Here is a 26,194-nt window from a genome sequence, read left to right as displayed (position 1 = left end):
GACAATGTCCGTAACATTGGCCAGCATCCAAACTTGTTTATTTACCCCGTCCAAAAACGTTGCGGGCTCGCGTTAAACAACACATGTTCACTGGCCGATTGGCCGCGAGCGTACGACTTTTCACAACAGAGACCACGATTCGAAGCGCGAACCGCGGGAACTAGCATTGCTGCATCGCGCTAGCTTCATGCATACATTGGCCTTTCGAAACGCTCAATGAAATAGCGAGTGAATGGATTCTCTGGTTTCACGTGCCAAAACGACGACTTGATTATGAGACACGCCATAGTGGGGGACTGCGGATTAATTTTGACTACCTGGGGATCTTTAACGGGCCCCCTATGCACGAGACACAGGCATTTTTGTATTTCGCCCCCATCGATATACGGCCGCCGCGGCCAGAATTCAATCCCGCGACCTCTTGCTTAGCAGCGCAACACCATAGACGCCAAGCCACCAGGACGGGTGAAGAAAACAGCGAGCAGCAAGATATAACAAAGAGAGAGAGAGAGATAACACAGCCTCCAATAACACAGACTCCAATAACACAGACTCCAATAGCACAGACTCCAATAACAGACTCCAATAACACAGACTCCAATAGGAGTCTAAAGACATCCCAAGAGTTCATAAAGTGTCAGTATATTTGAAAGTCCTGCGCTACCGATTGAATATTTCGCTATACGAGCAGCACAAGCCAAATGCACACTGCTACATCGAAGCGCCATCTCTAACGTGGCGAATGAATCAAGACATGAGAACGTATGGCCTCTGAGATAGAAAAAAAAAAGGCGCCAGCGTGTTTCACCCTTTTTACTCTCGGCGTCAGTGAATGCGTCTTCTCTTTTGAGGAAGGAATGCAAATTAATGGCGAATTCGGCGGATCCCACCGGCGCTCCCTGGGTCGACGGTGATTGGATAAAATGGCGCATTGGGGCGCCCAATTGCGCACTGGTGCGATTTGCCGAATTCGCCATAAATTTGACTTCGCGAGCGATGATTTGAACGCTGCGATGGCCGCGCAAGGTGGCGTCTGGGGTTCGGGCTGAGGAGAGCGGGCTGCAACCTGGGGTACACTAAAAATGCTGCAGAACTAGCCGAGGAAGCCGGTTAATCGGGACTACTTATACAATTCATATACCGATTATGCAGACGCGGCGGTTTACGAGCGTAACGCCCAAAAGCTGAGAAACTGCATAGGATCTCACGCACGTGATGTTAAACGCCACTGCCAGCGTCAGCGAAATAGGTACCGTTCCCTTCCGTTGCTCGTATTACGTGCTTGCGCTTCCGATGAATGCGTTGCAAGTTTCACCGGTGAACGCTGGTATACGTTGTTTGATAGTCAATCCGTAAGTCACCAATCGGAAGTTGACGTTAATACAGCTAAAATAAATAAATGAAAGCCGAGTATATACTGTGAAGTACCACTGGTTCCAAATGGTGGACAAGAATGCCGCAGCTTCAAGTACTTACGTGATTGAACGTAACACGCTCACGGAGCGGGAAGCGTGCGTTACAGGGGCAGCGAAATGAACCACGGCGCAGCGACTGGAAGCAGGGATTCACGGCGTGCAGCAAAACGACGCGCGTACTCGCGAATCGCGTGCAAGCCTAGAGGCGGTACAACGCACGACGCCAGCCGCGGCAACGCGCTCGGCGGAACAACGAGGAAACGTCGACTGGGGACGGGTTTGCCTGCTCCCCGACCTTCGGAAGGAACTGTGACGTCGAGCCAATAAAGCAAACAACCGCCGCACTCAAAACGCGACGACCAGCGAGGAGAGGCACTTATCGCCTTCGCTTTTTTGTCGACGGTGCAGCAGTTTGCAGTGGGAGTGCCGGCCTCTTTAGCGTGATTCAAGGGACGCCAGTTTCCTGGAAAGGCAAGGAAATCGAAAGTGATAGGACGAAAAAAAAAAAACGATACGGCGTACATGCAGATATGCTCCGGAGTTGATGACTGATAGGTATGGCAGTTCACGAGTTCGGGCAGCAGGCTCGACTCATTGCAGAACTAGTCAGAATGTTTTTTTAAAACATATGTTTGTTCTTACTGCAAGTAGAAAATATAAGGCTCCTTCTAGATTACCTTATGTGACAAACAATCCATGTTTTTAGACAATTCGCGGTCTCGGGGCCAAACGCTTCTCATGGACTCGCGTAGCTTTTTTGCAATCTCTCTTTCGGTAATCGGTGAATCAGCGTAAAAAACATCTGTACAGATAAATTTGTTTCGTTTTTATCGGTTGATAGTGCCTTTAAGGATACTGATCCTCTGTTGTGTGTTTACGATAGAGCAGATTTGTTTTTCTGTGTCCTACATTGCGTTCCTTCTTGTTTTCTAACATGGTTTCTTTTTCCAAGCATTTTCTTATCTAGGAGGAGGCGATGGGCGGATAGCTGTTTGGCCCCTTGCCATTGTCATCGGCCTACTTTTTCTCCGTCATCTCAGTCTGCTTAGTTTTGAGCTGCCTTGCACTCTTCGGCGCTCTTTTTTTTCTATCTCAACTACAATGCTCTTCTATCTCCACTGTCCTGGAAAGGATGGCCACCCGAACAGATCAAATAAGTCGTACCTCGAGCGTAATTCACATGTATACTCAGGTATAGCTTGTAAAGCAGAAACCCTTTCGTTACACAGCTCCAGGACCGATGTTAACCCCATTCGCTGCATTCCAAAAAAAAAAAAAGGGAGGGGGGAGCACTAAATCATTCTGCACAATTGGCGCGACTGAAGCACATTCGCGTTTCGTAAGTGGGACGGGAATGGGCGGACACCGTACTAATGTTGGACACGGATTTGGGAGTCTTGTTCATACTTGATGGGATACTGTTATGACCGGTATGGTTGTACGACAGGGACTCTGCTCCATGCATGAGCCGACGCAAGTGCTTACTTATAGGACCATGTATCTGTGTGTTTTGCTAGTATTATTTATTTATTGATTTTGTAATTCTATACCCATCGCGCCAGGAAGGCATTAGGCGGGGGAGGGGGAAGGGAGCCTGTTTACCATTTGCAAGGCAATCTCCATAACCTCAGCACAAATTCTTTCGAAATGCACTTGACCATGCAGAGTTCAACATGAGCCAACATGTAATATGCGAAATAATAAAATTAAGCAGAAAAATTGGTTCCAACTTGGTCCAAATTAAACAGAGAACGTGCGATCATTTAAGTATGACAAATTAAGCATGATTACGTAAAACACCGATGGCCTATATTAACAACGTATTTCAATCTCTTGCAGTTCTACAAAAAGAAATGACATCGTAAACAGGCTCTCAATGAGTCAAACTGTGGATCATGAACCCAAAATGGGCCGTGAGCCTTTCTCTGGGGGTCATGGAGGGTCAATCTATTACTGTTACCCACGACGTCAATGCCTCTTACCAACCTTTGACATCGTACGTCAAGCTATCCTGTTCCGTCTTCGCGCTCCTTCGTTTATGATTGCGAGGCGACGAAATTGGACTCGCCGTGGTTGCTTAGCGGCTGAGGTGTTTGGCTGCTGAGCACGAGGTCACGGAATCGAACCCCGGCCACGGTGACCGCATTTCGATGGGGGCTAAATGCGAAAACACCCGTGTGCTTAGATTAAGGTGCACCTTAAAAAACCCAGGTGGTCCAAATTTCCGGAGTGCCCCGCTACGAAGTGCCTCACAATGATATCATAGTCTTGGCTCGTAAAACCCCATAATTTCATTAATTAAACGATCAAATATTTTCCTGGGAGGCAGCCAAATAAATGCTATCGCATTTAATGCCCGGGCCTCAAGGGCTAAACTGCATCCTTCGCATCAAAATAACCGATTAAATCCACCTTTGTTAAAAGAATATTAACAAGCATTTTGCTAGCTTTTTCAGCTGCGGTTAATGTATTTAAATAAATTAAGGTGTTAAAGGTATCGATCTCATTGAAAATAAAGTAAAATTTGACAAGACTTACAAAAGAGGGGGAGGGGGGGGGTCATAGTATGCTTGGTGCTACTAAATTAGGTCACGTACTGGAAAACTTTGAAAAACCCTGCAATAACGAGAAAAAACGATTTCGCCTGCGTTAGTACACTACATTCCTCCAATACAGAGAACACCACTATCATCACGAGAAGTAGCTTGGTAAGTGCGTAAAGGTTCAAGAAAGGAGACACTGATAGCGACGCCTCCTTGAAGCTCCCGCACGAGCCTACCATGACGTCACATATTCTTATGGGGGTCTGCTCGGGCATAGGTTTAAGTTTTTATAAGGGAAGACATACTACATTGGGTTCTAAAGGACCCGCAAATTGAACGCGGCAAATTTTGGGACATTTTTACTAAGCTAAAGCGGCCCAAATACGAAAGCATAGAATCCTTAACGCCACGCTTACGTACCGCTGTGGGGTATTTCGCTCCAAATCACAAAAAGAAAAAGAAAAGCAAGTTCGAGCTTCATTTTCATCGACTAATAATCGACCTCTGTGCGCTAAACTTATCGCTATACTTATCGCTAAAATTATCGAGTGTCGAGAGAATGTTTTCTCAGTCGAAACTTATTTCGCGTTTCTCTTTCGTGTCTCTTTAAGAGGAAGCTTTATCTCGAGGTCGCCTCTCTAAATACATGGGACAGGAGAAATCAATTTTCTCGGCAGGAAACGCACAGAATTTCATGCGACTTCTTATATCTGAAACAAAAAGCTACAATCTGGTGACTCTAGGAAGCGAATTTCTTATTTAGGCTTGCAATGCTTTGATAAAAATTGTTGAAAATCACAAAATAAAAAATGACACTATCAAGTTTACAACTCTAACACAACAATTAAAAATTAAGAAGAATTAAAATTCTGTAAAATGATCGTAATAGTACATATAAAGCGGACAACGTTGATATAATATGCATGGTTCTGAAAAAGATAATTCATATGCCAGTAGGACGTTTCCGAAATTCTTATCGACCTTGCAATAAATTCACGTAAGCTGTAAATTTATTAGAGCATTTGTACACTTTGGATGCTCTAATGGACGCAGCTTACAGAACTGGGTACCTGTCTTGTTGCAGGATTAGGAATTTTTAAACTTCGCGCTGCCATAGTTAATCGACTTCCACATTAAACAAATATTCGTAAAAAATTGAGGGCCTTAAATCAAAATTTCTATTCGTAGAATCTCTGGAATTTCTTTCTGAAATGCTACAAATGTTCGGTCCAGGGGCTTTGTCGTCAAATAATTTCTACGTTTTCCATGTATTTGCACAGACGGCATTGTAGTTAGGACCTGATCCCGTTCAGTAAATCTGACGAAGTATCTGACTATACATATGAAATATTGATCGATCTAATTATTCATTGATTGAAAACTATTCTACAGCAGCGATAAGCTGCCAGTTCTTCCATTGCAGTTATTTAGCGAGCACCGCATATTTCCGGTACGCAAGCGTTTCTTGCGTGCCTCTTTGCAGTATAAGTAAAGATATTCGACGAGACTTCAACGATACAAAGCTAATGCGCGTACGTTTACTATCTTGCGGAAGGGTGTGTGCCGGAATAGATGGCTTACACTCTGTCGTCTCTCATTGGCTCTGGCTTTACAGTTCGGCGTGCGAGGTCGCCGGTTCGATTACCCTACGCGGCGGCCGCTTTCGGATGAGGAAGAAGTTCAAAAACAACGTATCGTATGCGGCCCTAATCTGCTTTCACGGCGCACTGCAAAGAGAAAGTTTGGTGCTTCTTATGCAGTTTTCTTCCACACACCCAATCGTCCGTACGACTGTAACTCGGTAAAATACACTTCTCCAGTAATACGTGCGGGCGTACATTTCGAGCGCAACCTTTCTTACAGCTCTCATGTTGCCAGAGTCGACGTAGGCATCGTGTAATATAATGCGTAGCGAACAAGATATCACGTGCCTGTGTGGCTGATTCCGCAATAGTGGCATTAGTGCGATGTGTACTTGGGCATTTAAACCGACTGCGACGAAGCTCGCTTTGGGTAAATTGGTCATAAATGAGCCGTGTATACGGCTGAAGCGATTTCGACAGAGCTGTAGAGCTGGTAATAGAGTAATTTTCTCATCAACACCGTTCAAAATAAAATAAAAAAAAGAAACATCCGTGCAGACGTGAAGTACACTCAGTGGTTCTAGCGTATAGGACGTAAACATGAGCACGCCGCCTATGTGCGAGATGGGTGACGCCATATCTTGGGGCTCACGTCGAGGAACCAGGTGGGTTCCCAGCGTTGTACTTTCTGCGTCATCTCGATCGTAACCCGGAGGCCGAGCACTGAACTCCAGGTTAGCACTCGTTTTGGTCTCGTGTCAGCCTGCTTTGCTGCTTGGCGCTATACGGAAATTCAAGGAAATGCCAGCTTGCCCAATCTGCCGCTCTTATAAAGCATGGACGCACAGGTCGTTTTGCGGGCGGGCTCTGCAAGCGCTCAGTTAGTCGTGTCATTTAAAGGCGGATGACACTGGTTAACCGAACCACGTGAGTTTTACGCTTGAGCCAAAAAAGGGTGTCGTGTTTTATTCATATATATATAGTAGACTTCGGTCACGTTGCATCAGGCTTTCTACTGCGCTCCGCGATTATATACGCTCGTGCTCGCAAAAATCTATTTCTCTCGCTGCAACTGCTTTCATTTAATGCGCTTGTGATTCTTGTTCCGGGATATTCGATTGCATGAGATTCTGCATAGGAGGGTAACGTCAGTGGTAGCCTTCAGGTAGAGAAACAATGTTTTTTTTTCTGTTGCGCATAGAGGCCTGTCGATACTGATTGAAGTCAATTACTTTATCGACGACAGTCGTGTTCACGGCGGGCATTCGTGTTAGATGGCAAGATGAAACGAAAGCCAAGTTATCCTCCCGCGTCTGCCGGCTGCTACGTTGTCTTATCACTTGTTGTCGACGCCCTGGTCCCTCATTGCTAAGCGTTTATCGTACCGTCTGCCTGCAGTCTGTAGTGCGCGCTTTGTTCGATACCCACGCTGAGATAATGCTTTGCGATTACTAAAACTTATTTCCTTTCTTTTCGACAGTAACTGTAAAGGCTTCCCGATACCCCTTTATCTTTTGTTGTTGTTTTCAAGCACTGATAATACGAAAATATATCAAAACTTATTAAAATATCTGATGTAAAAGGCAGCGTTTTTATTATATTACTGCATGACTCCGCTTCGACACACTGTTTAGAATAACGATGTCTATGGTAAAAGCAACTGAATACATGGGTTAGCTGCGGTAAATTACGTGCGCAGCCGTAAAAGGGTTGCAGTGTATAAAACGAAAAATAATGGTTAGCTCGAGTTATCGTGTTACCAAACCTAGATTTGACACGGACGTCACGAAAATGTTTCGCCTGGATGAATAAAAAAAAATGTTACCGCAGCCCCAAGTGGTCGTCTAGGAAACCTGCAAATCCCACCGGCGGGATATTGAGTTTGTCGTTAAACTAAGCAGCACTTAATGAGTAAAAGCTCTCGAAATCCCTTTACGCTACATGATAATGGCACATAATTTTAGAAATAACATGGTGCAGCCTCAAGATAATAAATTATAAGACCGATTTATTTCTTGTTCTTTTTAACTTTAGGCCATGTTACGAATAAATGGGGCAAGAAGATCTGCACTACCCAGACGTGTTTATCTGACACACACACACACACACACACACACACACACACACACACACACACACACACACACACACACACACACACACACACACACACACACACACGCACACGCGCACACACACACACACACACACACGCACACACAATACATACAAAGTACACGTTGCGTGACCAACAAGACACAAAGAAAACGACACTTGGAACGTAAAAAAAGAAAGAAAGAGAGGATAGGACCCCTTGCTTTACAGTGTAGCGCACTTGAACCTCATTTCCATGACGAATAAAACTACTGACGTATCACTACGCACATGTTGCCTGTTTTCCCGGAAAAGGAAGCCCGCGCAATTGTCTGAATTCGACATCATGGCTTCTGCCAAGTACTAGCCTTGGTTCGCCTTTACTAGATTGTCTTATCTAAGTAGGCCACCTCATTGTCAGGCAGCCAAGTAGCTCTGAAGGCTGCACAGCATTGTCTTTCAAAGGCAACTTGATATGCTCGCGCTTTTGCCTGTCTTACATTTCATAAGGCGCCTTGTGTCTACATGCAATTGAACGTTTGCCCGAGGACAGACCGGATGGAGGCTTGCAAAGACCGCTGGCAATCACGTTCGTTCCCCTAAATAAGAAACTGACAGTCAGTTAAGTATCCTTGCCTGATTTGAATGCAAATGCATTTTGACTTCTCTAATTAATTGGTTACGTTTATAATACGTGACGCTGTACAATGTCACGTGTGCTTCAATACACTACCTTAATTAATCATTATTCACTTTGCTGTTACTTTTACCACCCTTTATCCATTTTAATCGACCTTAATCCACTTTCATCAACCTTGATCCACTTTACTTCACCTTCATTCACTTTATTTCACCATAATTCACTTTACGTCACTTTAAGTCCCCTTACTAAATCCCGGCCACGGCGGCCGCATTTCGGTGGGGGCGAAATGCAAAATCACCCGTATACTTAGATTTAGGTGCACGTTAAAGAACCGCAGGTGGCCGAAATTTCCGGAGTCCTCCACTACGGCGTGCCTCATAAACCAGGTGCCTCAAAACCACTTTCTATCAGAAAGTGGTTTTGGCACGTAAAACGCCGTGATTTATTTTTTTAAATTCAAGTCCCCTTACTCTAACGTCGTAAACAAATGGCTGAGGCATGACGTTGCCATGACGCGCGTATTAGGCCACCGCCGGCCTTTAGCTAGATGCTTGCGACGTAGGCAAAAACCCACCTGCCCTTTGCTTTCCCCTTCAGATTGATCCACTTTGTATAGAGCCAATGTAAAAAAATTTCAGAGCATCGCGTTTGTTTTCCGCGCGCCCCGCCTTCGGCAGCCACCGGTGATTGGGTCACTCGTGTCACGTGACCTTTTGCCGCCTTATTCCTTCCAAGCACTTTCAGTAGGCCCGTCGAACGCGAAGTGGACGCATCGCGGATGGAGTGCGTGCACTTTGGGGTTGACGGGAGCACTTTGTTTCTGTCGAGCACAGGCGACAGGAGCTGCCGTAACATTATGCCTAGTTGCTCCGCCTTCGCGTGTAGCAACCAAACGGAGTCCGGAAAGGCACTTTTCTGCACTCCGTGCGGGAACGACGACCGGGATCAACGTTCTGCTTGGCTGCACAGAATTGGCCGCAAAAACTTCACGCATTTGAAGAACACCCGCTTGATCGAGCTAAGTATGTTCCATAACTTACGCGCATTTTACTTGGCAGTTATGGATTTCAAGCGACTGTACTCACGTGTGACTGCTAAACATGTCCGGTTCCCTCACCTTGACTTGCTTGGAGCGTTTGAAAACGGTGGAGTTTGTAGAAGTGGTTTCGAGTGAACTGTTCGGTTCACGTGACCTGCTGTGCTTCGCGCTATTGTTTCATGTTTGGTTCCCGCGGCTCGCTTCGTTTCTTGATCTTGGAAATCACGTACTAACTACCTTTCAATTTCGGTTCGCGGGGCCAGCTTTGCTTTACGCTACTTTTTATTCTACGCGTGCTCTTGTAGGAACAAAGACAAGAAAGCCTACCTGGCAGCGGAGGCATGCCAGATTTCGAAGAGCGACGACAAATGCACGACCGAAGCATCAGTAGTGCTAACCACCAAGAAATACACTTCCTGGATGCATGCATGGATTGAACGCGCTGTGATGTTTATGGTTGGGACATTAATATGTCTTGCGATATTTTGTTTTTAATTTTCAGTTTTGTTAGGTTGCGCGTGCGTTAGTTTTTTTTCATTTATGTATGATTCATTAGCACTAAACTTTCAGTGTGAGTAAAAATGCGTTCTGCATAGACATTGACACTGATACTAATTGCAAGCAAACGTCAACCAACCACGTTGCCACCAGCCCACAGCTAGTAACCCAGAATGTTCAGGTAACACACCACAAGCAACAGGGAGCCGAGGAGCACCCGACAAATACCCCCATGTCCCCTTGCCGAACCATTGGCTGTACGTTGAGGCTTCTCTTGTTTGCCCATAATTAACTCTATAGTAATGTTAAAAAAACACCCCCGTCGGGCTGGATTGTGTGTTTTCACGGTCGAACTGCCATGTAAGGGACCCTGGGCCTCCGTCAAGCTGCTGCGACAGCTTTTTGCCCAGGTGTCCCTCCAGTTCCTTTTGTTTCTGGTAAATAAAATTGATTGATTGATTGAATGCCTGTTATTGTGTGAAAACTTGGTGTTGCAATAAGGACTTTCTTTCATGCTGTATGTTACTGTTGGGAAATATGTTGTTTGCCTCCACATCTTTCTTCGTGATTGAACACTTTTCTTAAGGTGCCAATTGTGCCGACAACACAAAGCAAGTCAGACACTTCCTTCTACAATATATTTTTTTATGTTAATGGTCTCATTCTATTATTGGGTCTGCAATAAAAGGAGTACGATCGAAAATGATGTGTGGGCTTTGAGATCGATTGCACCACCGTGAAATACTGGCAACGTCAAGAACAAGCAAGACAACATTCCAGAACACAGTAAATGTTCTGGAAGTAAGTGCACTACAAGTTTGACCTGATCAAAAATACAAGAATGCTTGATAAAAACACATGCATACAAACAATTTTATACCCATATACGGAAACAAACTTGCGTCTCGCGTGGATGAAGAGCTGTTAACGAGTTATTACAACGTGGAGCATTGTGTTCAGAGAACTCATCTGACAAATCAATGAGGACATTACAAGCACGCATTCCCACATATGCCAGTAGCCGCAACGCACGAATTTGTCGGTATGCCGCGCCTACTCACGTTTTATGCCCAGTACATGACGGGCAACTTTAGAAACCTACACCAAATCACCGCGAACACTTCGCTCCGATTATAGAGATCAACCAGCCCAGCTGTAAGCAATGTTTACATCTGCTTGCTTGTGTATGTTGAAAGAACGCGAATGAGCGCTATAAAAGCAACCGGACCCGCCGTGGTTGCTCAGTGGCTACGGTGTTAGGCTGCTGAGCACGAGGTCGCGGGATCGAATCCCGGCTACGGCGGCCGCATTTCGATGGGGGCGAAATGCGAAAACACCCGTGTACTTAGATTTAGGTGCACGTTAAAGAACCCCAGGTGGTCAAAATTTCCGGAGTCCCCCACTACGGCGTGCCTCATAATCAGAAAGTGGTTTTGGCACGTAAAACCCCATATATTATTATTAAAAGCAACCGGAACACCTGCTGCACATTCCGTCGACTGTCAAGCTGCGTTTTTTAGCGCAAGCACACTTCAAGGCCCACTTGGCAAGTAAACGACGTTTGAAGCAAATTCATTGAGCGCATGCAAGTATGTTTCCAGCTGCGCACATAGAACTTGGCGCAGAACGTAAGTCCACGAAGCGACGCGGAGAGTTTGCGAGCATCGAAACCATTGCCGCACATTATATGCAGTTTCATCGCTTTCCGCGCAGTACGTCTATTACCGTCGATATATCAGCGTTATTTGTGTTATCCATGGACAAATGCACAAAAATAGTCCAGTTTCGCCAAGCGGAACGCGAAATTCGATGGGGCGGGGGGGAATCCGTCTCTCCCTCAATGCGCGTTGCCAGTACATTGGCGGGCTGGAAGAGATATGGCTGTCACCACCCACTGTTTCCGGCATGCCGCGTACCTTTGCGGCTCTCTGGAATTTTAAAGCGAAAGATTTACTGGCCGTGAGCTTGCGGTTTCACCGTAGCGGTGCTCCGAGGAGGCACATGACGTCACAACGAGCGCCTCGCCGCGGATATTTCTCTATCTCGCTCCCTAGTTACTACTGCGCATGCGCCACTAGTAGCACCGAATCACGGGTGTTCCGCCGCTGCATACCGCCGCGCCTTTCCACCGCCGCCGTTGGCTATGACGTCACATCGCGTTCCTCGTCGTGCGCTCGCCTCCGCTCGCTTCACCAGCTGCGTCGCATGCCTGATGACATGTCGGAGGATAGAAAAGGAGAGCTCGCGTGCGCCGCAACCACAGTTGAGGCGGCAGTATGGACGGCGACAATTCTGATAAACAGGAAGGAGCCTCGAATCCACATCGGAACGAGATGAAGAGGAAATGAATCGCCTAGGAAACAGACGAACAGCGCGCCGAACGACTGGCTGAACGCCACAACGTAGCTAGACTACCAGACTAACCTGGACTTGCAATCAAGAGTAACCAAGGCCACCGTGACCAACGCTAACCATGCTATGCCTTAGCTTTCGGACTTGCAATCAAGATTAACCAAGGCTACCGTGACCAAGGCTAACCATGCTATGCCTTAGCTTTCTCAACGCATATCTTGGCATTGCCGAGCTAAGCCACTGCCAATTTTTGCCAGTGACTCTAAATTCGTACGGTATCTGTAACCGCCTCACGGGAGATGCTTGCAACACATCGGAGGCTTCGTCGCCGCCGCCGCCGCGACGCGCTCGTAAAACTCGAGCAGACGACGTCCGCCCGTTGCGATCTGTGCGTAAGCACACAAAATTCATGGTATTTCCTCGTTCATTAAGCTTACCACCATACGCTTTCTCAGCAATGCGTCATTGCAGCATACCACAATGCTCGTCTAGCGAGAGAAATGCAGACCCGGGCGTGTGTTTCCACGGGATACCTTCAGACCAAGAGACCTGCTCGCGTGACCTGCTAAGGAAATTTCGGGTAACGAATAAAGGGTCACAAGGCAAATACGAAGTCAACGTAGACTTTAAACACCATTCCAGAACCCTCACAATGCTTGTTTCGCGCCAAGAAAATACTTAGTTTACGACACTATCGCATCTCAAGTGCCCGAATGCCTTTTTAGAAATTCAAATCTCCTGCTACCCAACCGGGAGATTCGTCTTGGCTCAGTAGCGCCGTCTGTAGGATGGCGCTACCGAGCCAAGACAGAATGGCGGATTCGTCATTGCAGATGTAGCGCAGCTGCTTTTTGGCCGAGCGGCGTATACTGTTCTGGCATTCCGCGACATCACATGGAAGTTGAATTCTCTTCTACTTGCAGCTTGCGAGAGTTTCGCTAGCCAGCAAAACCAGTGCAGAATTAGACAATAAGGAAACTAGTGAAACACGATAGCGTGGGCGGCAATGATTCGAGTGGAAATGAAACTTTTCGACCGTCCGCGTCACTGCCAAGGGTAATTTCAATGAGTTCTTGTTCTAATAAGATGAAATGGAATGGAACAACTAGCATTCAGTTTCGTCTTATAATACAATAGAAGGATGTTTTTTTGCAACGATTAGTTGAGTACTAGTGATAGAATTTAACTGAACAGTGCCTTCGTCGTCGGGCAAATGCTTGAATGTCCCGGGTGAGTCGCCAACCGTGCCTTGCACTTACCTCAACTTCTCGATTATTAGGGCTCTGTTCGCGATAATATTGACGCCTTAGAGATCCTCGAGCACTAATCTGGCACTTTAGCCTGACTTAATATTTGCCGTTAGTGCCCCTTTAACTGCCACCAAGCAGCTTTCTAGTGATCTGTTGTTTAGTGGCTGTGGTACAGGGCTGCTGAGAACGAGATCACGAAGTAGAATTCCGACCACGACGGCAGCATTTCGACAGAGGCGAAAAGCGAAAGCACCCGTGCACTTAAATTTAGGTGCACGTTAAAGAACTCCGGGTGGCCCAAACTATTACGGAGTCCTCCTCTATGTCGTGCCTGATGAGATCCTGGTTTTGGCAGGTAAAACGCCATAATTTTTTGCAATAGTATGCTATGCCTCCCATGAACTGCCACTGTACCATCTGCTCGTGCTCGCAGTACGCAGTGTTCGAAGCAGGGCCAGCGCTTGCGAACATAGCGGAGACCGCATCAAACGGCCGTATATCAGTCTCAAAACTCCACAGCCTGGAACAAGCGTTGTTTGCAGTTACTGCTGCCTTCATTGGAAGCGCATAAATTGGACAACGCACCACGCTTCACTAGAACACAGCATAGCACCTAGATAGCGAATGTAACTTACCCTTTCTTGCGGGAGTCAGCGTCATCTGGCGCTGCACCGCGCCTTGTCTGGACGGATGATTCCTCTCCCGGAATGCGATCAATCGCATGCATGCAAACCCTCACGAGTAAGTTGCCACTGACCCAGCGACGATGCAAATCAAAGCGCTCGCATAACAGGTCAAAGCGCACACGGGCAAGGTCTCGGTCAAAAATGTGACGAATACATACAGCTTTTCGCTCGCAACGGTCTGTTTACTTCGACCGACGCATACATGTAGCCTAAATGCGCTGACGCTGGATTGTGAGCCTCTCACAACTCGCCCAAAGGCGGAACACATGCCTTGCAGGAAACGACCGAAGCGAAACAAGCATTTAGAGAAAAATGTAGCCAGAGATACAGGCAGAGCAGTTGAGCAGCCATGGAGGCCTCCATCTGAGCAGCTAGCAGCTGCCGACCGAGCGCGCACCAAATAAAAACTACCGGTAACCAAATGTCTCGGCAAATCTCGAATTTGCGCCGTGATCTCGACGCCAGAGGTGACGTGTTGGGCCATCACTGTAGCTTGACAGAGCATTCGCTTGCCAAAGCAGGCTGCGTGACGCAATGCTCCCTCCTGTATTTTTCCTTCCTGCATTATGAAATCCCTCAATCGGTAAATGTAGCGCCATCTTCGCCGCCCTTCACCGGCCTTCTCCGCTTCGCGCTCGTTTCCCCTGACGCACTCTCATCCCTCGATGGTGACGCCCCCTTGTCCGATGCAGCGTAGCAGACGACGCCGCACGTTATTGCGAGCGGGACTTTGTTTTAGCTCCTATTTATTTCATGTCACGCTGAAATTTGCACCTGAGAACCTTATTTCAACCGTGATGAGCATAAAAGGCAGTACTAAAATTTTTAGGGGGATGGAACATGTAAAAAATGTATGTTCTGGATTCACGACAGGCATAGTGGGCGCACACGTTGGCGTCTCTCGGTACGGGTTTTCGATACGTGCGCTTTGTGTATCGTCGCAAATAGCTCTGAAGCACGGCAGCCTCAAAGAGTTCATCAGAAATAGAAGCTATATACAGTCTAAGTACCACCCACTGTAAATGATGAGCTATACAGCTACGTCGTTAAGGCACAGGAAAGCGCTGACCGAAGCTGCATCAGTCATTCGGGTACGATGGCTTCAAATAGATGGTTAAAATAAAGATTAAAATTTAATACGTTTGCGCTGACTGTGCGGTGTGACTGCTAACCTAGGAATATTTTGGGCACCGCCTGCAGCTTCAGCTTCTCTGTGCCTAAATCACCTATAATCAAAGGCTCAATCTGTTCATCCGGAAAATGATCCTAAATATTAACCAAGCAAAAAACGTCCTTCATGAATTAAACATCATACGGCCCGAAAAGGATTCATCGCGGACATACATTAATGAAAAAAAAACAACAACTCAGTACAGATAACGTAAATTTTGATCGAATGAGCAGCGTTTTCCACAAAATTTTGAAATCTAAGACACCGTTCTTTCGCTAATGTATTATCGCGTGCAAATCTGATTTGTTTCTTGCGTATTCTAGCAGTTTGTTTTAAGCTGTATTTTTCTCCACGGCTTAACACACAAGCTTAAAAAACGAATGTTTTTCTCCCATTTAGTCACATCTTGACAACTCCACTAGAATTTCCAAAACATGCGAAAGCATACTACCAAATGTAAGTTGGCGCACTTCCAAATTTCAAGTTGGCCAACCTCCAAACTTGAAGTTGGCCCGCCCCCAACTTTCAAGGTGCCCCACTTCCAAATTTCAAATTGGATCACGTCTAAACTTCAAGTTGGCTCACCCCGAAATTTAATCTTGGCACACCCCCCCATTTCCAATTGGCCCGCCACCAAAGTTCGAGTTGGCAAAACCCCAAAGTTCAGTTGGACAACACCCAAACTTTAGGTTGATCCACGGCCAAATTTAAGTTGACCCGCACACAAATTTCAAGTTGCCACCCCCAAACTTTCTTTGTATCACCCCCAAATTTCAATTTGGCCCATTCGAAAAATTCACTTGGCCCACCCTCAAATTTAAGGTCACCTACCTTCAAATTTCAAGCTGGGCCATCCCGAAATTGAAGTTTCCTTATACATTATAAAAGGAGCGAACTGCTGCTCAAGGAAGAAAAAGTGCTAGGCGACCCTAATATTTGACTTGGGTGCTTCTTAGAGGCACTCGCTCCTCGGCGTTTATATGGTCCCTAGAATATTGGCTAGTCGGACGTGCGCACGCCACGCCGTATGGAGCGGGTGGGCCCGGACGCTGCCTGAATGAAAGCGCAGAGGGCGCTGCGAGTAGTCTTGTCAGTTCACTGTTGCACTGTCGGTTCATGATACGCACCCTTTAAAGCGGAGTTTCATATGCACAAAAACGTAGGGGTAGCGTAAGGCGCGAGCCAATCACATGCTTTCTTGTGGTCGCGTATTTGCTCGCCACGCACCATCCGTTTCCCGCCAGTGCAGACCGCACAGAATTCAGATGGGGAAGCCGTCTTTGCTTCGCTCTGCCGAAGAGCAGACTTCTTTGAATGAACGACAGCGGGAGCGGGCCTGGCATCCTGCGGTCGGCCGAAGAGCAGGCGGTGTTTCATAAATGCCGCCGGGAACTCGCTCAAGAAATGGCTAGTCGTCGACCTGGGGGGCGGGGGGGGGGGTATTCTGTAAGAGTACACCTAGTGGACTGTCCATTTCGGCCGCTGCTGTACGATCGAGGAGAGGACGAGCGGCCCTAGCCAATCAGGAATGGCCGAAATGGACGGTCCTCTAGGTGGACTCTTACAGAATACCTCCCCTGCGGACCTCGCCATGTGGGAACTGGAAGCCGAGACATTACGACAACCAAGAGTCGCAGATCCCGAACTTCGCTTGCACCCCTCTTCACAGTAGTGGAAAAGAGGTGACTCCTTTTCTATCTTGTATAGGTTTTGAACGAGCTTCGTTGTGACATTTTTTTGCCCTCTACTATGCTAAATTGCACACCTGTACCTCATGTTGGTCATTAATGCGGAAGCATCATATGGCTCACGAGGTCGACAATACGGCATTGTCAGCGTTGGCGTGTCCCCGATGGTCCAAAAAGTCAAGTGAGCCAATCGAGGCAATTGATGACGTTAATTAAGGCACAATTAATTAAGGCAACGTTAATTAGGGCAGTCAAATAATTGATGCTTCATTACGTCAGACATCATTACCGCACTGGAACTCATGACCATTGTTGGGAGTCAAACCCACGATTTTTTGTGTTAAGGTATAGTTCATTGAGGCACTCGAACACACGAACTTTGGCGTTAATTATGGCAAAGGAAATTAAAGTAGTCGTAATTAAACACTCCAACCCGCGACCTTTGTTGGAAGTCGAAATCTCGACCTTTGGTGGGAGTCCATCGTACGACCCTTGGTGTAAATTAAGGCGAAGTTAAATTAATATGACTGAAAGAGCACAGGCATCGCGCGGTGGTCGCAGTGCTTTCGCATTCATCCACGTAGAGACAACTAAGTGCCCCTTGAATTTTATTGCTCGATTTTTAACCACTGAGGCCTTCGCTGCCAAGGGGTAGCAGTATTGAATGAATAAATACCATGCTTGACCCATTCCAAATTTCGCAATCACTTTTGTGTTCTCAGTCGTGTCCCCAATCCACAAGAATGCTTCATACGGCTCAGCAGAAAATGTCATCGTGAAAGGATACCACTTTACGAAGCTAAACGCTCTCCTCCCACCCGTAACAAATACTGATCGAACGCGGAATCGACCAATATACTGTGATCTTTGCTGTGATCGACAACTGCCGACGTTATCTTTGGATTGCACTTTTTATCCCATCATTCTGCTCTCATCGACTGCGCGACCAGCGTTCTTCAGTTAGAACTGCTTCAACACGCCAATGCTCCGAGCAACGCCCAACCGCACCTGTGCTCGCTTCATAATGTGCGTCTGTCACCCGAGACAGCTACTTACCTCACTTTGACCGCCCAGCCAAAGTTTCTGACGGTGAATATGTGCTTCGCTCCATCATAGACGTGCTTTTGAACCGGAGTGTTGTTCCGCATACGCTGGTCGGTATCTAATGTGTTTAAAGCGAAACAACTCGATTTTCTTGGAGTGAAGCAGGGATTAGTCAGATTTGACTGCATGTGAAGCGTGTCTATTTCATCTCGTACTGCGCACCGGTATACGATCGGATTGCGTTGATGTCTTTGGGGCATAAATGTAGCGAGCATTGTCACAAATATAAATTGCTGGAAGTCGCGCCTGCGTGCATCTATGGGCCTTTTTTACGTCCGGCCCAGCTCGCGCCTTCTTTAGTCGTTTTTGCAGTTCAAATCGCATTCCAGTTGTCGTGCACCCGCACTCAAAAGTAAATAAAGCCTAAGAGAGTGTCGGACGCAGCCACACAGTCAGCGTTGTGCGGTAGTAGAACTAATGGAATTCCGAATATCACCGCCTGGGTCAGCGCGACAGATGTGAAGGGCCTGCCTGCCCACCTCATTTCAACAGCACTACTGAATCTCGGCCTTGTTGCACTTGCAAAAGGATAGAAAGTTGTGCGAGTTGGTACGGTAACATGATCTTTAATTGTAGCGCGAAGTGATACAGACAGAGGCTAGAAGCACATAGGACGAGCGCCAACTCTCAACTAAATTTTTATTGAAACTATCAACATATATATAGGTGATTGCAAATACCGCAGCACATGAACTTAACAATGTTTAAAGACATTAGTTAAACATATCAAAGGGTAGGGAAACCAAAAAAACAACAATAAAAAGACTACTTGAGATTAACACACGTGCTGTGAAGATATTCACATTCGTATTCTAACAGAGATAATGATGCGTGGTTAACGCATGTCTCTCCTAATCTTTTAATGTGAAATGCTTTGATTACTTCCGGTGCGGTCTGACATTTGTGTCTTGAAATAATTTTTGCGTCCTTAAACGAAGGTTTACAAGCGCAATTGAAACAATGCGTTAGCCACGCATCATTATCTCTGCTAGAATGCGAATTTCAATATCTTTAGAGCAGGCATGTTAATCTCAACTAGTTTCTTTTTATTTTATTTTTGGCTTTCCTTCCTCTTCATATGTTTAACTAATGTCTTTAGACCTTGTCATTTCATATTCTGCGGTAACTGCAATTACCTTTATATGTGTTGATAGTTTCGATAACAATTTAGTTGAGAGTTAGCGCTCGTCCTTTCTGTTTCTAGTCTCTGTCTGTGTCCTATCATGCTACAATTAAAGATCTTGTTACACTTGCTTAGTTCTCGAGCAGCCGATTTTAACCTAACCACGGCATTGCAAAGGCAGGCGCGAAAAATCAACGCATTCCGCTGCTAAAATCGCATTCTGGGGGGTTTGTAGCAGTAAGAACAAATGCTGCACTAAACCCCTAGCTAAAAGCCATTAATTACACGTGATAACTGGCGTAATCAAGGACCATAATTCCATACAGAAATTTAGCGTGGTAACTCTTTACATCAAGCTTACACTTCACACTGATGTAACAAAAGAATTGTTTCATCTGACACTTCTGAATATCTCCGACAACAGACCTGTGGAGTTTTAAAGAAAATCCTGATTCCCAACTCATGGTATATTAAGCGCACTGTAATACCAAGTTGCACACAAATATTTAAAGCTCTTGAAACCACACTTAGACTCGATAGCTGATGCACAATATTTGAATATTCACCTTGTAGCGAGAAATCAGTGCATTTTAGGTTTATACTTCTTTGTTTTCCTAAGCTTTTACTCTGTTGGCGTTAATACGTCAAACGTGGGGGAATGACATAGCCAGAGATAACGGAGAACAATAGCGCAGGCTAACCGGAAGTATTAGCTTAAAAAAAATATGCACTGCTTACAAGGTGAGATTGTGCGAGAGACAAAATGGCTGGAAAAATAGCTCTTCATTGAAGACAGAGATGCTTAGTTCGCCGTATGCAGTAGTAGAGTGTGGGAGCTCTAACGAGTGGGCAGGGGGACAGTGACCCCTGCGCATCATGTAGATACGCCTATAGTTCAAGTTACGTGACTTGGCCCGTCCCCCACTTCAGAAAGCGGGGGAGGGGAGGTACCCCATTCACCTTACTGTCTGGCGCCCCCTCTCCACCTAGTAGATACGTCTGCGGTTTAAGTTACTTCAAACGCCCTGCACGTATATATATATATATATATATATATATATATATATATATATATATATATATATATATATATATATGGCTCAGGACATTACGCTGGCGCCGGTAGCAAAATGAAGAAAACGAGTACGAAATACGTTGACTAAGCACAGTATACTTGACTGACGTTTCGGCTGGTCCACCAGCCGAAGCGTCCCACAAATATACTGTGCTGATTCAACGTATGTCGTACCATTTGTCTTCACATATATATATATATATATATATATATATATATATATATATATATATATATATATATATATATATATATGACTTCACGATATCATGATAGCGGCATCTGTGGCGGCCGCAAGGTTACATTTGAAAAGTTGATGCACTTCTTGAAAATCTCTCATTCACACACGTTTCCTTTGCCGGGTGTCTCAGCTAACTTCTGCCAGAACATAAAAAATATGGGAATGCAATGTAGCTGGATAGAGCAAGGTAATCTTGTTTGCCGTCGCTTAGTGATGCAAAAATCACCGAGGGACTTTTTTCCATTCAGCAGAATTTGATTTCATTCAGCCGAATGAAATAATTGTCCGACTTCGCAAATACTATAATTAGATGAAAAGTGTCGATAAGAAAATTGTTCAGCAACCTCAAAAACTTCCGATACAGCTTTTTGTTGCTCAACACGGGTTAAATAAAACCGTTTTTCAAGCCTGAAAGTGGCCCGCAAATTCACGCGATATTGCTGCGCGAGTGGCCGCTCGAGGCACTTTGCGTGTATTCGTGGGCTTCTTTCACGCTCGGAAAAATACTTTTATGTGGCACGTATTGAGCAACAGAAAGCTGTATGAGAAGTTTTTTCATGTCGCTCTATAATTTTCTGATTCACATGTTAAGTTACGTAAAATACCCTGCGAGCTCGCACAAACACACACACACACACACACACACACACGCACACACACACGCACGCACACACGCACGCGCACACTTGCACACGCACACACGCACGCGCACACTTGCACACGCACACACTTGCACACGCACACACACACGCACACACACACGCACACGCACACACACACGCACGCGCACACTTGCACACGCACACGCACACACACACACACACGCACGCACACACGCACACACACACACGCGCACACACACGCACGCACACACGCACGCGCACACTTGCACACGCACACACGCACACACACACTTGCACACGCACACACTTGCACATGCACACACACACGCACACACACACGCACGCGCACACTTGCACACGCACACACGCGCACACTTGCACACGCACACACACACGCACACACGCACACACGCACGCGCACACTTGCACACGCACGCACGAGCACACTTGCACACGCCCACACACACACACACACACACACACACACACACACACACACACACACACACACACACACACACACACACACACACACACACACACACACACGTGTATATAATTTCTAGATAGAGATATGTATGGTTGCCGCAAGGTTCTATGTGAAAAGTTGATGCACTTCTTGGGAAAGAGCTTTCTCTCTTTCACGCGCATTCTTTCTTATACCGGGTGTTTCAGCTAACTTTACTCTGAGTTTAAAAATATGCCGATGCACTCTAAGAGGACGCGACCAAATACATGTTGCTCACGTTTGTATGTGTCACGCTAGTCTTGTATTTTTCTTAATTAGTTAATTAGTCAAGAAAGTTAGCTATTCTGAAGCATTAAAGTTAGACAAAAATTCCAATTGGAAAGTTTTAGATCACTTGTAAAACGTCCGATTAGGCCATTTCTAACTTTCTATCTACTAAGTGTCAGTGTTTTTCAGCTTACTGCGGGTGCCCACGAAATACAAAAAATATCACGTGACATACCCGCTTGCGCGCCATCCTTGCAGCGCGCCCAAACGAACATAGCATCTAGCAGGGTGTGCTACCGCTTAATTGTCGACAGGGCAGTGACGAAGGCGTTGGCTGTGGTATTGACGCCAGCGATGTGCTTCCCTCGCGGCGGTTTGTGATGGCGATAAGCAGGCGGGTGTTCACACCGGTTAAATGCTATGTTCGTTTGTGCGCGGAAGGCTTAGGAGCAGTGCAATCACGACTCGCAGGCGGGCATGTCACGTGGTGTTTTTTTTTTATTTCGCGGGCATCCGCAGTAAGCTGAAAAACACTAAAACTTAAGAGATAGAAAGACAGAAACTGTTTATTCGGGCGTGTTGCCGACTGCTCTGTGACTTTCTAATTTGAATTTTATTCCTAGCTTCCTTGCTTCAGAAGCTGGTTAATTATCCTTCACTAATTGGCTGATTCAGCAAAATACAAAAATAGCGCCACACGCTACATACAAAAGTGAGAAACATGCGTTTGGTCGCGTCGTCACAGAGTGCATAGAGTTTAAACTCGGCCTAAAGTTAGCTGAAACACCCACTATATATATATATATATATATATATATATATATATATATATATATATATATATATATATGCAGGTTGAGAAGACTAACGTCCCTACAAGCAGTGACCAAAAGTCTATGATTGGAAGCATCCTGCATTTCCATCGGCGTCCACTGTAAGTGGCCAGTGGCCTGGCTGTGTGTTAGGAAGCGGCATTGCATGCCTCCTTGTTAAACATGATCAAGATGGCGGAGGAAGTTAAGAAAATTCAAGTCTGGGGTTTAAGGTGCCAAAACCACGCTTTGATTATGAGCCATGCCGTAGTAAGCAACTCCATATTTATTTTGACCACCTGGGGTTCTTTAACCTGCACCGAACGCGCAGTACTTGGGCGTTCTGGCATTTCACCCCCATCGAAATGCAGCCGCCGCGGCCAGCATTAGATCCCAGGCACTCGGGTTACTAGCGCAATACTACGCCACCACGGCGGGTGTGGCGGAGAAAGTAGTGAACATCGTTTTTGCATAGTGCGTTTCGCTTAGATGTTACCCCGTTGCGCGCAATAGAACGAAACGAAAAGCTTGGCCGATATGTGCTACATGGTGCTCATATTTCACATGGAGGCCAAAGTCTTTTCTGTCGCATAGATGGGGTGCTGGTCAATGTGCTGGGAACCTGCTTGGCCACCAAGCACAATCTGCGCTGCTATACTTTTCCGGTGACAAATCGCAGAGCGCAGAAGCACACGCACAAATGTTCAAAGAATGGGACGACATACCATCTGCAGTTTGCCATGACGTCGAAGTAAGAAGCACAAAGAGCGACATTTCTGTACTTTCCTCTTCAATAGTTCAGTTCACATAGTTGCGGCACGCATTACTTCATTTTTTTTTTAAAATCCAAACGACGAAAACTGTGCCCACACATGGCATGGCACTTGCGACGTTTCAATTTTGTGCCATTTCCCGCGAGCTCGATTAGCTTCGGCTGGTGCACTGCGTTACTGCGATAAAGAAAGTAGTTCATCGAAGAAGCTAAGCAGAAAACTTTCATACACTTGGAAATCGCAGCAATTGTTCAGCAATAACATGATATTACAAAATTTGTTATCAAATGTTACAAGTTGTGATAAAATAAGCGTGTTTTTGTATGAGTGTACTTGTGTGAATGCGCGTTTGCGCTTTTGCACGCCGTTAGCTTAAGAACGTCCTGTGTATTCTGCCTTCTTTGTGTGCTTCGCTGTGACTTCTTTGGAATATTCCTGCGTGTTGCTCGCTTTTTGTGGACATGTTGCCTCTAAGATCGCAATGATAGCCTCCGTCTCAGCGACATCAAAGGTGAGTGAGTGTTTCGAACACGACAGTTTCGAATTACTCTTGTTCGTTCATTGTGACGCGGTGGACGAAACCGCGGAAATGCGTTCAGCACCTGTGCGTGTATTCCGCGCGCCTCTTTTCTACTTTTTATTCCTAGTACTACCGTTTCGTTGCGAGAATCGGTTGTACAGCATTGGATATGAGGTATGTAACACGGAGTTTTGTCCTGGTTTAACTTCACACTCCGCTTGTGCTGACGTAAGGGCAGCTATGTGGTGCCAGCTAAAACGGCACATGTTGTACGCCACGATTTCTTATACGGTGTTCGAGCACCAGTTGAGTTAGCCTTATTAATGAGCGCAAAACAAAACGACGTTACACCATCCGATCTGTACTGTAATCGAAGATAATTCGTTTGCGCCACGCCGTCTAGTACATGGCGTGTGAGCGGGCTTGTAGCAATGATGGGGGGCAGGGATGGGCGAAATTGCATTGTGTTGCGCTGTTCGCTTCAGGATCGAGTGACCCCGTGTTGTTGCAAGGCCGCTGACACGCCGTGCGGCTGACGTTCGCGCGATCAGAAAACAGAGGAGGCTATCGCGCGATAATAATAAAGAATTTCAAGGGTGTACATGCGTTTCTATGCGATACGTGAGATAAAATAGGAGTGGTGCCACCGAGTGCTGCGAGTTATACGCCTTGCCAACCGCGTGTGTTTTGTTTTCCACCAGTTCGCGCACGTTTAACTTTCTTTTTTCATCTCCGTTCGGCGCCATCGAGTGCTTCGCGCAAACGGCTTCGCGTAGGCGCTCTTTGCAAACACGGAAAAGCAGATACCATGGCACTCCAGGTCTTACATTACCGGAATAGAACATTCAAAATAACGTAACAGCGTGATATTTCAGCTTTTCGCACTTCAGTAACTGATTTATTTCACAAATTTTTAAAATCAGTCAAGGAACGAGATGCCTGTGCATATCTGCCTTGTCGTCCCACTGGGTTTCCAGGTGGCATGTATACGTTATCGGCAACATGAACATCAATAATTAGCAAAGTTTGTTGTGACCATAGAAGCAGCTATAGTTAAGTCGTTAAGCTATTTTTGCTGTGAATCCGAGCCCTATATAGAGAACAGATCGAAAGGGGAGCGCATCGTTGTGAAGTAAATGACGCCTTACCATAAGCTTGGAATAATGCTTTGTCGGTGGAGCAGTTCTGTGAAATACTTTCTTTGAGAGTTAGCAAAACTTCAGTAGTATCAGTTAGATGGGGAGTAAATGAATGTCACGCTGTGGTTTTTATACGAAGGAGCTGCCTTCAATATTAGGGTTAACTATCGCCAAACAAGAACTTTAAAGACATGTTAGTGCACGAAAAAGTCAGCCAGCAGCATTCCCCCGTAATAAAAGCATGTTGTCGCCCTAGGTGCAAAACCTGCAGGCACCTTCAAAGTGACATTAAAATTAAAAGCACCGCAAATAGTTATACACATGAAGTCAAATCTAGCTTCACTTGCACAAGTTCGGATGTGATTTATATGCTTGAATGTTCCTTCTGTAAGAAACAATATATCGGTGAAACAGGACAATCAATGAACGTCAGATTAAACGGACATCGCGCGGACACAGCTAAAAAGCTTCCCAAAGCCGTCGCCGAGCATTTCAACCAACCAGGTCATAACTTTGATGAACTTAAACTCTACATCTTACAGTCAAATTTCCGATCTGAACGAGAAAGAAAATACAGAGAATCATACCTTATCCATAAGTTCAAGACATTGCCACCAATAGGCATAAACGTTTCAAAGGGAGCTTTAGAATCTATTCGCTATGCTAAACTTCAAGCTATAGGCAACAACATTTAGTTTGATTTCTTGGCGTATCTCCCCCCTTTTTTCCTTTTTTTCTTCTTCCCTTTCCTGTCATTTTTTTTGTCAGCCGGCGTGTCAGACGCCCTTGACACGCCGGCTAACGCGCGTGTGTTGACAGACCGGGGTGAAGGGGGGGGGGGGGTGGCTGGCATTGACCATGTACACAGCGTTTCTTCACTCTCAATTCGACACGCTAACAAATTTTCCCTCGTTTCCGCGTCCTCCTGCCTCACACCCTTTCCTCTTTAGAAGAAACCCACCTATATATACTGTGGCGAGGAACGCATATGTCGCCTTGAAGAAGACAAGTCCACTTGTCGAAACGTTCGCTCCTGCATTCACCTTGTTCACGTTTCGCTCATGGTCTTGAATTTCCATCTCCCGC

The 26,194-nt window shown here is 46.0% G+C and overlaps 1 protein-coding gene and 1 long non-coding RNA gene across 3 annotated transcripts in view; one reads left to right on the top strand and one right to left on the bottom strand.

Moving 5' to 3' along the window:
* LOC135903195 (sulfotransferase ssu-1-like) overlaps positions 1–23,577 on the bottom strand; it is a 34,032-nt gene extending 10,455 nt beyond the window's left edge. The window contains exon 1 of one of the 2 annotated variants that reach the window (XM_065433597.2): positions 23,402–23,577. In XM_065433597.2, the coding sequence (XP_065289669.1) occupies positions 23,402–23,418 (17 nt within the window). In that variant the 5' untranslated portion in view covers positions 23,419–23,577. Of the gene's footprint in view, positions 1–1,476; positions 1,861–23,401 lie in introns of those variants that run through there. The other variant, XM_065433598.1, reaches the window with a different exon arrangement.
* On the top strand, positions 9,027–10,274 carry LOC135903242 (uncharacterized). The gene is made up of 2 exons (XR_010564761.1): positions 9,027–9,300; positions 9,623–10,274. It is a non-coding gene; the product is annotated as an uncharacterized lncRNA (long non-coding RNA).
* Positions 23,578–26,194: the final 2,617 nt, after the last annotated feature.

Source organism: Dermacentor albipictus, chromosome 2, assembly GCF_038994185.2.
Source record: "Dermacentor albipictus isolate Rhodes 1998 colony chromosome 2, USDA_Dalb.pri_finalv2, whole genome shotgun sequence".
NCBI classification, from domain to species: Eukaryota; Metazoa; Arthropoda; class Arachnida; order Ixodida; family Ixodidae; genus Dermacentor; species Dermacentor albipictus.
Note: the sequence above shows the minus strand (reverse complement) of the source record. Positions and strands in the feature narration are given on the sequence as shown.